This window comes from Argentina silus (genome assembly GCF_951799395.1).
Source record: "Argentina silus genome assembly, chromosome: 6".
Taxonomy (NCBI): domain Eukaryota; kingdom Metazoa; phylum Chordata; class Actinopteri; order Argentiniformes; family Argentinidae; genus Argentina; species Argentina silus.
The window spans coordinates 11944040-11961465 of NC_139660.1; the positions used below are offsets into that span (position 1 = coordinate 11944040).

Below are 17426 nucleotides of genomic sequence, written 5' to 3' on the forward strand. Positions count from 1 at the left end.
ACAGAACTGCAGCAGCAAGCAGCACTCCACGTCCAATTACTGAGCCCTGTTTAGCCTGTGTACCGCTGAGGGAGAGGGGGGAGGAATGAGAGAGTAAGTGAAGAGGTGAATACGGTCCATAGAGGGAGGGAGAGAATGAGAGCTAAAGCAATTTTGTGGAGGTGAGCTGAGACCTGTTGGAATGCGGTACACCAAAACTAAGATCCAGTGAAATAGAGAGGGAGAAGATGAGGAAGAAGAGAATGAAAGGAGGAAAAAGGAGAAAAGTTATAAGGGATGGGGATGGGGTGTGTGTGTGAGTTTGTATGCGTGTGTGTGGAGGGGGGAGGGTGGAGGGGGTGAAGTTCTACTCCAGCTGGCCCTTTCCGAAGACACAGGCTGCATTGTCCGGCTCCAGAGTTTCAGCCAAGCGTGTTCCACCTCCGCCCCACTGTCCCCACACACACACACACACACACACACACGGCTGGTGATGTAAGCAGAACAGCTTTTAAAATAGAGAATGTACATGTGGTTACATTAGCGTAGGAGTGCAAATGACGGTGTGCATGCATACAAGGGCAGGAGGGAGACCAGCCCATGGTCAGAAACAAAATGTGTCAACACCAGAGAGAGAGAGAGAGAGAGAGAGAGAGGGAGAGAGAGATTGGATTCTGCCCCATTCAATATGGATTCTAGGGCCTGTCAGCTTGAAATAAGTTGGCCATTTCTTATTTATGTTTCCGCTCGAGTGCGGCACAGATTTAAGGCTCAATATAAAATTGGGTCTCATTGGGAGAGGGGGGATTCTGGTAAAGGAAGCAGCTGCTCTCCATGTTACAACCTTGAGGTCAGCTATGATTCAGAGAACGATAGTTCTAGAGCCTTGCTATGCGGTTTGTTCTGCACAGTCACTGCCACTTACAGTAGCACAATGGAACGAGATTGTTTAAGTATTTCAAAATCACACAGACTTTTCACTATGCATGCTAGAATAGTTGAATAATTCCTAAGAGAGCCACAGACTGAAACTCACATCCATTGGACCAGATAGCATAGCAAACATTTCAGGCACAGTTTTTGGGCTCACTCCAAAATAATTTCAGCGTTGAATTCTCTGATTAGCTGGGAGTATTTCAATCTGGTTTGACACAAGATACTTATTTGCATTGTCCAAATTGGGCCCCCAAGAGAGAGAAAAAAGCAGGTGCTGTGTGTCTGAGTAAGACCAAATCATTCACTACATTCAAGACCATGAGAGCACTGTATCAATACCATCAAATCATTGGTAGTTATCCACTCTCTTCCAGTACAAATGGACTAGCCTTTGGTCCACACTCTTAGCTAAGATATGGCAAGTTTGCTTAGCTGCATAAGTTAAAAGGGATAAAAGTTAAAAGTTCACTATTTGACAACTTATAGTCAGATGGTTCTTGACCTTGCCGGTAGTCTATGGGTCAGGTGAAACTGTAATCGATGGTTCAGAGTTGGACCTACGTACTCTGTTTGTTTTATTTATTTTAAAAGTTATTACAAAAATATTTAATCTGCTTGGTACTTATGTAAAACTTAAGTTTTGAGCAGATGAAATATATTTGTAATAACTTTTAAAATAACTAAAACAAACAAAGTACTTAGGTCCTCTGATGAGGGGGGTGGTGGCTGGGCAAAACAATTATAATTGCATTGATTTCTCAAAATATTATTCCCAAATTCGTTAGGCTATAGGCCTGTTGCATTGACCTACACTCAGTCCTAGCTCTCTACATTGCACCCTATTATTATGTTTTTAATAATGAATTGGTGTCAACTCCTAAACAATCTCTATGGCAAGACGCATATTTCACCATAGTTTCATCAAAATTGGGCCAATCAGTGTAATTTCATAAATGTTGTATCAGTATGGCAAGACCCACCATACATCCAGGTCTCATCAGAATTGTCCCTGTGATGACATACAAACGGACAGAGACGAATCATAGTCCCCTCCCCAATTTCATTGGTGGGGGCCAATAATAAATCCTTATTAAGTGTCCCTTTGCTAACTTGTTCCCCATGTCACTGTGCATGTTATATGTTAGACTCAAGTCCCCAGTATAGCTGTACAGTGTGGAGAGAGTGGATGTTATATGTTAGATTGAGGTCCCCAGTATAGCTGTACAGTGTGCAGTAAAAGCCCGAGCTGCAGCCAAACGTCTCCAGCATGGCCAATGCAGGCCTGACAAAGGCTGTAAATTACCACCAACACTTGGTGTGCTGGGATTGTAACAGAGGTAATTCGGTGTACATTACCACATTTGCGCGATAAATAACCTTGCCTGAGACTACAGTTTGTCCTAGACTTTGAAGGCTTTGATTCAGCAGGCTAACACAGTCTTGTGGGGTGAAGGAGACCCGGTGATACATATATTCAAACCCAGTTGGTTACAATAGCATCCCATGCAAGTGGCACCTAATGATGAAGTAGGTAGATGTTGTCCCACAATACTGATACCAGGTGAGATATCTTTTAAATCCTCATAATGGTAAGGTTAGGATTTGGAATTAGGTCATCTGATCCTATATCTGTGGTTAGGGAGTGCCTCTGCCCTGAATAGTATGGCTAGAGTTGGAGTGACTGTTTTGACGTACTTTGTAACTCCAATTCAACCTTCTGCAACCCTATACCCTACAGAGTTCCTTTGATCAGATACTTCTGTAGTTAAGGACAACTGAATAAATAAGTTAGATCAAATAAATAATAGATTCATAGAGAATGATTTATGCTTCTCCCTTAAAATGTCACATGGTGAAACTAAACACTGTATTGAAGTGCAGGTGAGGCTATTTTTGGGCTCCCAGGGAAAATTCAAAATGGATTCTATTTCAAAACTCTCTCTCTACGTTTTCTGGGAAGGAACAACAATGAAATATTTCAGCCATGTTGGAAATGTATATTGTTTCCCACATCCAGAATGCATCTCCCACACTATGATTTATAGAGAATGAAACTAAACAAACTCAGGAGTTACAATGGAGCCCAAGATATATTTTGCCCCTCGTTGCGAGCCACAAGGCATATAAACTGTGCTGTCTTGGTTCACTTCATTAGTTATGTGACATGGTTTACAAAATGACCACTCACCATGCCTCCACTGTACTGCCTGATTATCACCCAAATACAGTAGTATATGTGTAACAGGCCACACGTGCGCACTCACTCACTCAGACTCACACACACACACACACACACACACACACACACACACAGAAAGAGAGAGAGAGAGAGTAGAGAGAGACAAAGAGAAAGAGAAAGAAAAAGAGGTCCTCAATCAAGATCCTTTACAGAGAAATGGTATGACTTCATGGATTACACCAGGGTTTCTGGATATGGCTGAGAATAATGACTTTTAAATGGCTGCGTAAGGGCTTGGCCAAACCCCATCCCACTGAAGTGAAACTAAGCCACCACCCCCCACCCCGCCGATCGGCCGTTTGAAACCAGGGTCGCCGCCATCATTAATCTCCATTAGTGGGGGGCTGGTGGTGGGAGACACCGAGGGGGGTTGGGGGTGCGGGGTCCCCACATCGTTAGCTCACACATCACTCATAATAATTACCGTCACGCTTCTCACTTTTAAACACAGGTTCTGTCAGAGGAACACTAATACTGACACAGACCAATTCTGTGCCGTTCCACTCTTCCTGCATGATATTTATGGTTACCGCAAGTGCTGCCGCCAGTCACGCCATGAAGCAGTGAGATGTCTGGTGAGACGTTCAAGTTCAAAGGCTTGTCGTCATACAGTATGTGCTGGGATACAGGGAAGTGTACAGTACAAAGAAAAATCTTACTCGCCTTTCTTGAAGCCACAACTCAAGAGCTCAAGTGCTGACTGACTTGCCTGTTGAAGTGTTGACCATAGAAATACCTGTTTGGTACAGATTTGAATTTAATTCAGTTGTATTGTAATGTAAATGTACTACGATGAAGTAAGTGAGTGAGTGAGCGAGCGTATGAGTGTGTGTGTGTGTGTGTGTGTGTGTGTGTGTGTGTCTGTGTTGAGGGAGGGGGTGACCCCTGCGTTTAACACCCAGACAGTGTAGTATGTCTACAGGCAGTGCAGAGGCTCCGGATTTCATTCAGTCTTATCAGCCCAAAGCTTCTACTGGAGACACACGGCCCCAAAAATCAATTCTCCCTCACTCTGCCTGGGGCCGCTGCAACTTGCAGTCAGAGAGGGGTTAGAAGGGAGAGAGAGAGAGGGAGGAGAGAGAGAGGGAGGAGAGAGAGAGGGAGGAGAGAGGGATAGACATTAGAGAGAGTGGAGGAGAAAAGGAGTGAGTGAGTGAGAGTGGTAGAAAAAGTGAAAACAGAGAGAGAGAGAGAGAGAGAGACATGGAGTGATAGAAAGGAGAGAGAGTGAGTGATGAGGATCGACTTCTACTACATCAACTGCACGTACATGAAATTATCACTTAGGCAATTTATCCTTTTTTGTTTGCAGTTTTATATCATTCCTGAACATTAAAAGAGAAAATAAAACTTTAAACTTAGACCTCATGATAATATACAGTGATGAGTAACTGCCATTAGTTTTCAGTTTGAATCCTGTGAACTTCCAACTTTGGCCTGTAATAAAAGGAATTACAGTACTTGTTTCTCTATTCCCTCAATATTTTTATATTCAAACATTTTGAAATGGGTAGAATATACGATAAGTAAAAAAGAAAAAAAACAACCATGCGCACACGCACACGCACACCTCAGGCTGACGAGCCCTGCAGAACGCCGACCGCCCGACATCGACAGGGAGCCAACCTAAACCTCACAGTGAGGGCTCAGCTGGCAGAGGGAGGGAGGAGGAGGGTGGACTTGCATTGGAGGCAAAGAGAAAGAGGGATGGCAAAGGATAGTAGTGGAGGTCCTGGAGGTGAGGCTATGCCTCTGTTTCAGCCTCAGGATACAGTGCCGTAAAAACCCAACATAAAGTAAGGGGGGCCTAGCAAAGACCCTGACAATACATTCAGAGACGAGAATACAAAACGGCTTCCCAAGTTTCATATAGATATTTCAATGACTGAGGGACTTGGCAGATACAGTATCAGTCTACACAGTAGCTCACAAGTCCTCCTCCTCGCATCCAAAACAGTTTCTTTACCACTTTCATTGAACCCATCATCATCTAAAATACTCGGTTGACACAGAGAACATTGATGCCCCATCTGTTCAAAGGTGGGAGCGTGATCTGTATGGGTGTGCTGTCTTGCAGTTAATGAAAGCGAATGGTAATATCGAGGCGCGCTCCTTCAAAATGTCAAAATAAGTCCAATGCTGTGTGTTTGAGTTACCTTTGACTACACCACCATCTAGTTGAAAGTGAAAGTGATGGAGAAAAACTGAGACACTATTTGAAAACATAAATCACAGCCATTGAGTCGAGGTACAGTATATTGATACAGCATGCGTTTCCAAATCAAACCAGAAGATTCTACACGAGAAGAGACACTCATATCCTCATATGGATAGTCATATGGATTCTTCTTTCAGTTGTTTTCTCAACCACTCCGTTCTTTAGGACCTCACTCATCCTTAATGTGAAGAGAGAGACAGAATTGAAGGGTTCTCCGCTCATGTTACTGCTGCTGGGCTCACTAGGACGCCTATCACTCATCCTCCAGAGGAGAGGTATGTGGCGTCATTAAAATGTGATCTTTGTGTTAGGTTTCCTCGTTCTCAAGCAGCCATTACACTCCAGCCATTTACTCGGCTCTTGATAAAGTTGCGCAAGCTCGGATTGGAACCCCATACTTTTCTTCTGCCCAATGCAACCTAGCGTGAAATCTGTGTCAGTTGTTTTTGTTCTAAACCTCCAACACCCCTAGTGGGAATTAAGGGCTTCACTTCAATCAAAAAATATATTATTTTCTTGCAGTGAGAAAGCATGCTTGCAAGACTGCAGACTAGCATTATTTTGTTGAATACGAATCCAAACATGTTGTGAAAGAGGGAAACAATGTTTTAACTTCTCCAGGAGAACGGGTTAGATTGAATAGCAACCCAAGACTAATACAGCGGTGGTGAAAAGGAGTTGCCTGTCTCTCGTGTGGTCACTTTGTGATGTTGTGCTGTGGAGTGGTGCAGACTGCCTGTGATTAGGGCCTTGTTACAGAGACCCTTATGGAGCTGGGTTGGACTGATGTTTGGGTTTGGCCAGGTTCCAGGTTCTGTCCACCACTGCAGGCCCTATGCCAAGCGCCCGGTACAGTACGACGACTGCTTACTTTTGTTCCAGATGACTTGTGACACGGGTGCACTTCCCCCTGTGATACGACTACAGGAAAAAGTCAAGCGGGATTAATTTAATTAGCTATTTTTTTTTCTTTCTTCCCTCAACTTCAAGAAGAAAACAGATCTGTGGAGGTAGGGGGGATATGTTTGCCCAAGCTTTAGTGTGCTTTAGCCCACTCCCACCAAAGCCCTCTCTGGTCACAGATGTAAACAGTTCCATAGAGACCGCTTCCCTCCCCATCCCTAAGCTCTGGCATTTATCAATTTGTCTATATATTTTCATGGAATTTCTGGGCAAACCGCTGGGTCCTTGCAAGGGGTCACTTGTGTTGGTATGGGGATCAAGCTCTCATGTTCTCCCCCTAGTTCACATTACCTCAGGAATTAGAGAAGAGAGAGAGACATTGACGGAGAGAGGGTGGGGGAGAGAAAGAGGGAGAGAGGGGGATGAGGAGGGAGTGTAAATCTCTTACCTGGTAGTCCAGGATACTGAAGCCCAGGCCTCTCTCTCCCTTCTCCAGCTCCAACACCTGGACATCAGGTGACCAGAGGGCCAGCTCTCCCTCCTCCTCCTCCTCCTCTCCCTCTCCCTCTCCCTCTTTCTCCTCTCCAGGATCACTGTGGCCTTGGTGTGTGTGCTCTGTGGGTGCTGACTCTTGTGGAATCTCCTTTAAAGTCACTTGTTCCTGGTAGGACTAATGGAGGGAGACACATATTAAATGTTGTATCGAATACATTATGAAGCTTTAATGACACCATGTAGCCATTATGTCTTCCTTGTTTTAAATCTGTAATTGTTACATACATTTTTGGACTTTAAATGAATGATATATAGCCATTGATTCTTGAAGAATATAATTTATAAATGCCTCATGAGCTTAGTTCAACGGTCTTACCTCATCAGAACGCAGAATATAAGCCATTGTTATATACTGTATATCCATTGTTTGTAAATAATGCAATCGGAAACAAATACTATACAGCTTCAAAACATGTTAAAACTCTATTCTCTATTGATCTCATGGATGGTCAGTCCTTGCATCCATAGCTCTGTCTATACAATTGAGAGTGGTTACATTTCTCCAGCCCCATCCCTCAGCTGTTTACCAAGTGGCGGGGAGCCCGCTTTGTTGTTTGAATTAGATTGCACCTTTAATGCTTAAATATGTTATACATGCTAAATGTAGACAGAGTTCATGTATATTGATATCAAATACGTCAGCCTTGCTCTCCTGAAAGAAGTAATGCTAAACGCTAACAGCTAAGGCGAGGGAGGGAGATGGAGAAGAAGGGAAAGAGGGAGAGAGGAAGGGAGAGGGAAACTAGCTGCATACCGGGGTCTGTTCTTTCCCACTGTCCTGGACCGCTGCAGGGCCAGCCAACAGGGCCGAAAGCTTCAACTCAATCTGGGAAACAGACATGGAAGGCCATTAATTGTTTAAGTATGGAGACAAACATGTTGTGGATGAGTTTGGTGTGTAGGATGTATGGGGTGCAGGGGTTGTGCTGCATATGTGTGGGCTCAGTTGGTTGTTTCGAGCATTGAGTGTGTCTTTGGCTGCTCTTAGAGTATTGATTATGTGTATGCAAGCGTGTCTTTGTGGTTCTGTTTTGTGTATTGAGAGTGTGTGTGTGTGTGTGTGTGTGTGTGTGTGTGTCAGGGTTAATTTCTTCAACGAAATGGCGAAAATATTCGTTAAACACTGTTATCGTGGTAAAAGACGAGCCGACAACTGAGTAAATAGATCCAGAAAGAACTATAACTAAACAACAAACAAAGCATTTGAGAGGGGCGGTGGCTTTGAGCAATGCGCTGCACAGAACTAATCACCAGCGGTAAAGACATGCAGTAAGCACCGATGGTGTGATCAATATCAGGGAATCTGTGAAGTGCCATGCTGAGGCTGATCCTCTCAGATGTAGAGCTTGTTTTTGCATTAATTAGGCCTACTGCCCTTTATGTGCCCTTTCCAGGGGTGTGAATTTTAATATCTGCTGCAGAGTGATGTGTCATTCTGCAAATGTAGGTGTTGGGAAGAGAATCATGCGATAGAATGTTATCTAGAAAAACATGTTAGTAATACAAGCTATATGTTTGCGCACGTGGAAGTCAGTGATTTATGTTTACTATGAGTTAATGAAGCAATACAAATGTGATGTGACTAAAAAGAAATGGCATTAAGTCGATCAAAACGGCCCATAGTTTTCTTCATTTTGGCAATAACTGGACTAAATCATTATTCAAATGACAAAAATATGACTAAAACCTCAAGGTATTTTAGACTAGACTAAACTAAATCTAAAAAAGGGTGCCACAATTGTGTGTGTGTTTGAGTGTGTGTGCATGTGCATGTGTTTGTACTGTGCACGTGTGTCCTAACCTCCTCCACACTGGCGGCAGGGCTGGGTGAGCGCCACTCCTGGTCATGCTGGTAGTCACTGCCCTCATCAGTCAGGTGTCTGCAGCACACCAGGGTGAAGGGAGGGGGCACCTCCCTGAGAAAGGCCACAGCCTCCCGCCTCGACTTCCCATAGAGCTGCACTCCATTCACCTGCACGCGCACAAACCCACACACACGACCAGTCCAGTGACGCAAAGTTACACTTACACTTTATTTCACTTGTAGAGAATGTTCATATGCTTAATCCAAAGCTGCACATAGCACATCCACTTGCATAAGGAACACACAGATAGTAAAGACTTCACTTCACTGGTCTGCACAAAGCCGATACACACACAGTACACGCACACAGTACACACACACTCCTTTAGAGAGAAAACATCCCTCTCCTGAGAATAAGTCTGGTACAACATTGACAAGCGGCAATGGAAACAATATCAGCCACTTAGGAATAGATTATGGCTAGAATGATTCCGTTGTGACAAGGTTATCTAGTTATAGATGAAAAAAACAGCAATTGTCCAATAGTCCAAGGGAAGTGTGTGTGTGTGTATGTGTGTGTGTATGTGTGTGTGTGTGTGTGTGTGTGTGGATCAGAGGGGCCAGCCCAGTGTGTGGGGACCTGGGGAGCTGCTGGGCCACTTGATTGCTGTTTAATGGAGCAGGCTGGGCGGGAGCGGCTGGAGAGCCCGGCGCCGCTACCTGCCATCTGCCCTGCTATGTGGGGGAGGCCAGGCCCCCTGTCTCTCCACTAAGGTTTGCGGGGAGACACACATTCATTTCACATTGAGGCGTCAAGTGTGAATGCAACAAGAAATGCAATGGGTCAAGTTGAAGCCTGGCATGTCGGCTAATACGTTTACATAGTGATTCAGTTAAGCATTCAGAACATGAATGTAGGACTGACCCCATGGAGTTGACTTTGTGAACCGTCAGACGAATCTAATTATTGAATTGTCAAGAGTTGAATTGTTGTGAGCAACAGATGAAAAAAAGCGTTCCTGTCCATTTTCACATCTCAAAGGTGTCACAACTATTTACTGGGTGTAAATGCTTACACGCTAACATACGTCACCTTGATGAAAATATATGACTGACATGTATTCACCAAAACTGGTCTCAATTACAATAGTGCCAGTAAATAATTTGTGTCCAACGGCACCTAGATTCCCTCCCCCTCGCTCTCCATCCGCATTTGCAAGGATTCATTAATGCGTATGAGACTACTGTACACAGCAGATTTAGTCAAAACAAAACAAAAAATTAAAAAAATAACGACCACTGCTGTACAGTTTTTCCAGCTGTCAAAAGATAAACCAAAAAAAGTGCTGCATCCTGTGATAACAGTTCAGGTTTTCATGAGACAACCACAACCTCTGCGTGCCTGTGCTCACTCTGCTTCATCTGCTGACATGGTCATGTTTAGCTGGTGTGAAAAAAAATTAAATAAATCATATAATATATATATATGTATACACACAAATATAATCATACTTGATGACAGGTAATGGAATTTGAGCCAACACATTGGCTAGTAATAACATAAGTCTATTGCCAATAAATGAAGGCGGTCGCCACTCCCATTTTTCAGTAAAAATATATTTTTTGTATTTATAATGAATCGTTGATGATCAAAATGCTCAAAATAGAGTCTGGGGCAGCCCAAGAATGTCGTGATAACTTTTGACATTTAAAAACATGAAAGCAGCAATATTTCAGGGAATTCTAAACATGAATATATCGACCCCTCCCCTCCCTTTTCTCTCCTGACTCCCATTACCCACTAGCCCCTCCTGTGCCACACAGTGGCGGTTGCTTTCGCTCATGCCAAGGCTGCCAAAAGCAACAGGCTGGGGGCACAGCGGTGAGGCAGCTCCAACCAGTGCCAGGGAGGGGAGGTGGGCAGGAAGAAGTGGGGTGGGGGTGGTAGAGGCAGGGGTCTGGCATGCAGATGGCCTCAGTTAGCCCACTCTCCCCTCTACCGAACAACAGAGCGCTCCCACATGAAAAACACACATGCCGAACGACACCCACAAACAACAATAACAATAGCTTCAAGCCCACATAAAGACATGGGCCTGCAACCCCCACTGCAATTTGAATTCCAGCCAAGTGGCAGGACACTGCTTGACCATGAAGGGGCTCAAGGTGTCAGAAAATAATGGGTGAAAAATTGCATAGGGAATGCTTCATAAATCCTACTTTAAACTTTACATAAACACAACACAAGTTGTAAGCAGTCATAACTCAAGTGGAAACTGAAAATGTACACTGCTGGGACACTTGTCAACAAGCACAAAGCAAGCACTCATTAAGCTTGCATATTGCTACAACAGCAACAATCATCAGACTTTGGGACTGTGTGTGTGTGTCCAGTGGCTGTACCTCCAGTAGTTCGTCCTCAGGTCTCAGGAGGCCATGCTTGGCCATGGGGCCCCCAGGGGCCACAGAGGAGATGTAGTGGTGGCCATCGAACGAGTCCAACTCCACCCCCAGGCGCATGGTGTGGATGGGCAGAAGCTGGGGGTACAGAGGAAGACATTGTTTCATTGATTTTCCAATAAAATTGACAGTCAAGTTATTCCAGATGGAATTTAAAGGGATGTTTCAACCCAAAAAAAAATGTTCCTGGTTCGACCCTGACCTTGGTTGATTATCCCAGACAAAGTCTTCAGAGGGGGATTCTTTTTAATATTAGTTGGTTTGGAGAGTCTGCAGAGTGTTTTGGACATATTTCCAGAATTAATGGGTCCCTATGGGGCCCATAATATGACTATTCAATATTTAAGGAAGCATAATATGTAGCTAAAAACGTTCTGGCCTAGTCAAGTACAGCCAAGGTCAGGGCCAAAGCAGGCAAAAACATTTTTTTTTAAATCAAACCCTTTTCAAGAAACAGACGCTAAATCCCTACGCCGTCTCTGTTTTGTAAACTATAGTTTCTTTTTGCAGAGACCCCTCAAAAACAGGATGGCGCACCTTGAGGGATTCTTTTACCTTCAATAAAAATGTCAATCAATTTCAAATAAATTGTACTGCAACAGACAACTTGGATGGTTTAAAATGGAGCTGTGGAGTCTGGCTCCATTTTGAGTTCCTTTCTGGTTTTCACCTTGGAGTATTTCTGTAGCTCTGCATCATCTTCAATGACTGGGTCCAGGCCAACCACCTGGTAGGGACATACACATGATGTTGTTGACATTGACACATGATGTTGTTGACATTGACGCAGGTGACATTGTTTCTTGAACGACACCTAACACTATGGATTTAACCAATCCATATTCTGTCCATATCTCTGTGATCTAGTCTTAATTAGGATTTTTTAGCATCATGTTGTGACTGCTGCTCACCAGAACGTCGTACTGAGGTCCCAGCGCCTGCTCCCATTTGGCCCTGAGCTCCAGCTCAGACAGAGAGACCTGGCTACTAGCTAGAAAACACAACGACAGTGTTGATGTTAGAACGAATACGACTGCAGTCCAAAAACATACAGTACTTTATAAAACGGCAAGAACTGGCCAAGCATTATGAGCCAAGAAGCATTCAAAACTTGTGTGGATGCATGCGTGTGTGTTAATGCATGCGTGCATGCAGCATTCTGTCTCAGGGAGAAGGGGGCCTGTCTGTCCATGTCTATGTGAGGGGGTATATTAACAAAACAAAGATAAAGATGTTCAGATTGTTTGGGAAGTGGTACTTTGATGAAAAACACAATCCCAGTCTACATAGTGATTACGTTCGACTGAGTGAGAAGTGAAATGCAGGACACTGACAAGGTAACAAGATTGCTTTCTGTTTCACAAGCATTGGAGTGAACTAAAAGCAAATGATTACACATGATTGGGCTCCCCAAACTACAGGCTCATTTTACACTGAATCTGGAGGGAAATCAGCAAGACGCCAACAAAATGAGTGGACACGTGTTAGAAAAACTCCTCAGAAACCGGACTCCCCATACACATGTAACCGTTTTAAGCCTCTCTCTGTGAGAGCTCAATGTGTAAAAACACACAGCTACAGTACAGTACCTGATTAAATTAGCATTGCTAACCTGGCCATCACAGCACAGTTAATCTCAAACGTTTCACTGAATAAATACAGTGATGCATCGTTTTGGGACGTAAAAAATAACTGCTCAACATCTGCTGTCCAGGCATAGGACTAAAACATTTGCATGACATTTTAGCCATTAAGCAAACAAAAAGAGAAAGAAATAATAAAGGAAAGAGGAGAAATGATTCAGAGGCTGGGCGTTGGAGCGAGCGCTGACAAGACAAATCAGAGTGGTTCTGAGTATCATGTTCCAGTGCTTCCCTGCACCAAGATAATGTTACAAAGAAGATTGCTGCAGTGTTTTGCTTTGGACACTCACATGTGGTTGGAAGCCTCTCTAAATCAACACTCTGGGTAAGTGTTCACTAGATGAAAATAGTGATCTCTACATGGATGGCAGGGGTGGTTGTGGCTAGGCCTGCACAATATATTCTATAACTATCGATATCGCAATATGAACACGCGAAATATCCATATCGCAGGAGATTGTAAAAAAAAAAAAAAAAAAAAAAAGATTAAAAAAAGCCAATATTGCACTCACTCAGTAAAACAAAAACTCATCGACACGGTACAGTACTACAAATGAGATGCGCTTGACTTCACTCTCTGCATGCATAGATTTGTTTTATTTGGTTATTGTTTTCAGTTACTGTTCTTTACTTTGACTCTTGTTTTTTTAGCCATGACCAACCAAGTGTTTGGAATATCACAAATCATATCGCTATCGCAATATCTAGCAAGGGTATTGATATTTTGTCCATTGTTTGTAAACAAGGTTCAGGTCCATAGTTCCATCTATGAATCTGAGAGTGGTTACATTTCTCCAGCCCCATACCTCAACTGTTTTAACAAAAAAAAGTAGCAAGACTACTTTGTTGTTGTTTAAATCCAATATTGCCCCTTTAAACTCATAATTCTAGAGACAATTACATTTTAAGAAATTTCAAGGCCTCATATGGCTCTACTAGTGGATGGACTCCACCTCAACCCCCACCCCCGCTCCTTCCCCCCACTGGGAAATAAGCCCTTGACATGCCCAATGACATGCCGTTATTGTTTTTCATGGGCCTTGTATTGGCTTCCGCTGCAACAGAGGACTTTATATGAATATTTGGCAGGTTGAAGGAGTCTTGTCAGGATTAATTAGGCCGGAGTGTAACGTGAGCCCTCCCTCCACTACTCGCCCCCACTAGCACCCCAGCCCGCTACTCCTCCGCCTCCCCCCTGGTCTATCTTGATATTTATATCTACCGAGGCCGGGGCACGTCTAGCATGACGGTAACAGTGCCTTGCCTGCTGTGGGGACCTGGCTGACTGGTGTTGGTGGTGGTGGTGGTGGTGGTGTGGGGGGGTGGGGGGTGGGGTGCAGGGGTTGAGTTACGGTCTGGCCCGCCGGTGAACCGGACCCAGAGGCAGAGGGGGGGTGCATGGTGGGGGGGGAGGGGGGGCAGACGGTACAGGATCAGGTTGCAGTGTTCCAGTGCTGAGGTTGCTAGTGGCTGCACATGGCCCAAATAAAAAAGAAGACAGACAAGGAGGAGGACAGGAGTGCAAAGAAAGAAGGAAAGTGATAACGGAGGGGGTGAATCACTAGTGTGTGCAAAAGATACTGGCACATGATCAGGTGAGAATCAGAAGTCGATCCCTCTTTTTTACATGTTGGAACCTGAATGATGAGTTACGAGGTTACCTGGCTAACTGACACTTGAAGAGACTAAAGCAGCATCCAGGGATAGTGCCCCCTAGTGATCAACTATCCAAAATCTCAGCCATCAGCTATGTATTTATGAAGCAGCACTGAGGGGTGTGTGTGTGTGTGTGTGTGTGTGTGAGAGAAGGCTCCCTCCATCTAGATTGCAAAGGGGTCGAGAGTGGGTCTATGGAGTACATGGTTGTGTGTGTGTGTGTGTGTGTGTGTGTGTGTGTGAGTGAGTGAGGATAGAAGGGGAGGAGGGGAGGAGGAGAGGATGAGCTCACCTCTGGCCAGCTGTGTTTTGCTGGTGCTCAGGGCAGTCTCTGTGGGCTCCAGTGTGGGGGCCATGGGGGCCACAGGGGCCCTCTGTAGGTCTGACGACCTTGCCTTGATTTCCACAGACCTCTTCAGGGACACGCGCGACGGCTCTCTCTGGACTGCAACATCACACAAACAAACAGACAGATATTAACAGGGGGATACAGACATACATAGCAACCCCCCCCCCCCCCCCCCCCCCCAATGACAGCATACGCTGGTTAGGTCACCTGTCCTGACTGTGTTGAAAATTAACCAGACCTTGCACAAGCTGCACAACCTTACCAAAGCTTTCAACTCCAGAGTGAACGTTACATCATAAAGACCTACTTAACAACGTTCAAATTACATGGCATCAAAGCACCACACACTGCAAGTCATCCAGATATTGTTCAACTCAGAAATCGAGAGGGGGGGAGTGGTGCAAGTGGTGCAAGTTCACTGCTGCGTTACTGGTTCGTTAGTGCATCCCCGATATGCACCGCAGGGGAATACTTCCATCTAAGCGTTATATAGGGTTTGGCCTAGTTCCTCTCTATTAACTTGTACTGTAAAGCACACACACGTCTGCTTCAATACATGCTAGGTCCTCCAAATATAATAGAAGCCAAGAAGACGTGAGGGAAAACACACGGTTTATTTTACAGGCTTCCAGTCTCCTTTCAGCGCCAACACTGTTGTATCCCACTCCCCACCGGTGTAATGAAAGAAACGGCGTACTGGAGAGATAACAGTCCCCTGCATTCACTCTTCTAAATCACCTCTTTCACTGCTCGGCTGACCAATGTGTGTGTGGAGCTGACCAGTGCGGCCTCGTGGAAGTCGCCAGAAATGAGGACATAGATCTTTTTTTCCTCTGTTCGGGTGTACATACTGTACAGTGAAATTACAGAGCTAGAAACTAATTTGTCATCTTAATCTTTCCCCGGAGGCTGGAGTGATAATGGAAAATGGTCAAGGACAGCTCAAACTCATATGACCACAAAAGTAGTGTGGCGACTAACTTTTTGGATGGCGGCTTAAGTCAAAATATGTTAAATATATTCGGTGAATATTGTACTGTAGCAGGGCAATGACACATTAGTAAAACACTCAAGTATAGAAATAACAGCCATTTAGCAGGTGCTAAAGAGTCGCTAGTGTCATGCTCTACCAACTGCGCCACACAAGACCACATAGAAATAGAAATATGAAAGGAACAAACATTCATTGGGTTCACTTAATTTTAAGACTTTAAATTGTTTAAAAAGGTGCAATCTGTAATTCAAGGGGGCGGAGCAGAGGAGTGACATGGGAGAATTTGGGGAGATACACCAGACAGGCGGCACTAGGATGAAAAGAAACCCTGCCCTTGCTCTAACAGAGCCACTGGCCCTGTTTGGCCTGATGAGGACCAGGGGGGCAGGGGAGGCTAAAAGGCAGAGTTTTAAGCACTGCATAGGTCAGAGTTAGCACCGCTGAAGCCGGGAGTGACTGTGGAAAGGCAATTGGACTTAGCACGCACTGGCTGGCACGGTGTTAGGCCCGCTGTGGAAATGGGGCTATTGGGGCTTTACACACTACAGGGCCGACCTGAACCATACGCACTGCCCCTGGTATTACCTATCACATTGTCCTTTCCAGCACTATATGGTGGATGCTTAACCTGGCCCACCCAGTACAGCTTAGCTTGGCTCAGATATGCTCTGGAGTGTAAATTAGTGTATAGTGCCATACCTTTGTCCAGAGACCTCTCCAGGGACATAGACTTGGGTTTGAGCGAGTCCATCTTTCTGACCAGGGTGAGGTGGACCGTCTGGCCTGTCTGCTTCATCACCTCCAGAACCTCTTGGTTGGTGAATCCCTGCAGGTTCACACCGTCCAGCTGACACAAGGGACACACACACACAAGGGAAATGTTATACATGCAGCTCACAGCTTGTGAAAAGTTTTGTTAAATCCTTAATGCAGGTAGCCTGGGTTGGTCCAGTGGTCTGGCACCATATCCTACAGTGCACACATGTGGGCCCATGCCCTGCTGACATACCCTCTCCTTACTTTCCTGTCTTTCTTCACTGTCTCTATCCAATAAAATATAAGAGTGGGACTGCCCCACTCCAAAAAATGTCCTTAAAAACCCCCCAAAACATTAAACCTTAACACACACAGACACGGTTAATTCACTGAAAACTGATCAGGGGCCTCACCGCTATGAGCCTGTCATGGATGCGAATGTTCCCGCACTGCTCGGCTGCACTCCCCGGAATCACGTTCTTCACAAACACCCCCACCGCATCTGACCACGGGAGGGACAGGCAGAGAGAGAGAGGGAGACAGAGAGAGCGAACGAGCGAGAGACAGAGTCAGAGACAGCGTGGGGGGAGAGACACATGTATTGGCCACTAACACTCACAATTGACTGCTTGTCATCAATATTTTGAGAAGCTTGAAAACAGGCACACATAAAGTTGGAACAAGAAAAAGAAAAGACACGGTAAAGACAAAGAAAAGTGTGTTCTGAGTTTCTACCATCGCTAGTTAAGGCATTGTAGCCGATGATGGAGATGCCCAGGCTCTGGCCCTCCTTCTTCATCAGAGGCACTTCATGGATCTCATAGCCCTCCAGGTTGGGCTGGAACACACACACAGACACAGACACACACGCACAGTCACAGTTGACAGTTTGATGTTGAAATGTTTCATAAACAAGACGAGTGCTGGATTGAAA

At 44.8% G+C, this 17426-nt stretch overlaps 1 protein-coding gene across 6 annotated transcripts in view; it reads right to left on the bottom strand.

Moving 5' to 3' along the window:
- Positions 1–17426, bottom strand: part of patj (PATJ crumbs cell polarity complex component) — an 89174-nt gene that overhangs the window by 59305 nt on the left and 12443 nt on the right. For all 6 annotated transcript variants that reach the window (XM_083671694.1, XM_083671693.1, XM_083671695.1 and 3 more), the window contains exons 9-18: positions 17228–17330; positions 16906–16994; positions 16436–16583; positions 14686–14838; positions 12006–12085; positions 11765–11821; positions 11038–11172; positions 8632–8802; positions 7585–7656; positions 6724–6945 (exon numbers count right to left, since the gene is read on the bottom strand). In XM_083671694.1, coding sequence (XP_083527820.1) covers positions 6724–6945; positions 7585–7656; positions 8632–8802; positions 11038–11172; positions 11765–11821; positions 12006–12085; positions 14686–14838; positions 16436–16583; positions 16906–16994; positions 17228–17330 — 1230 coding nt within the window. The remainder of the gene's footprint in view (positions 1–6723; positions 6946–7584; positions 7657–8631; positions 8803–11037; positions 11173–11764; positions 11822–12005; positions 12086–14685; positions 14839–16435; positions 16584–16905; positions 16995–17227; positions 17331–17426) is intronic.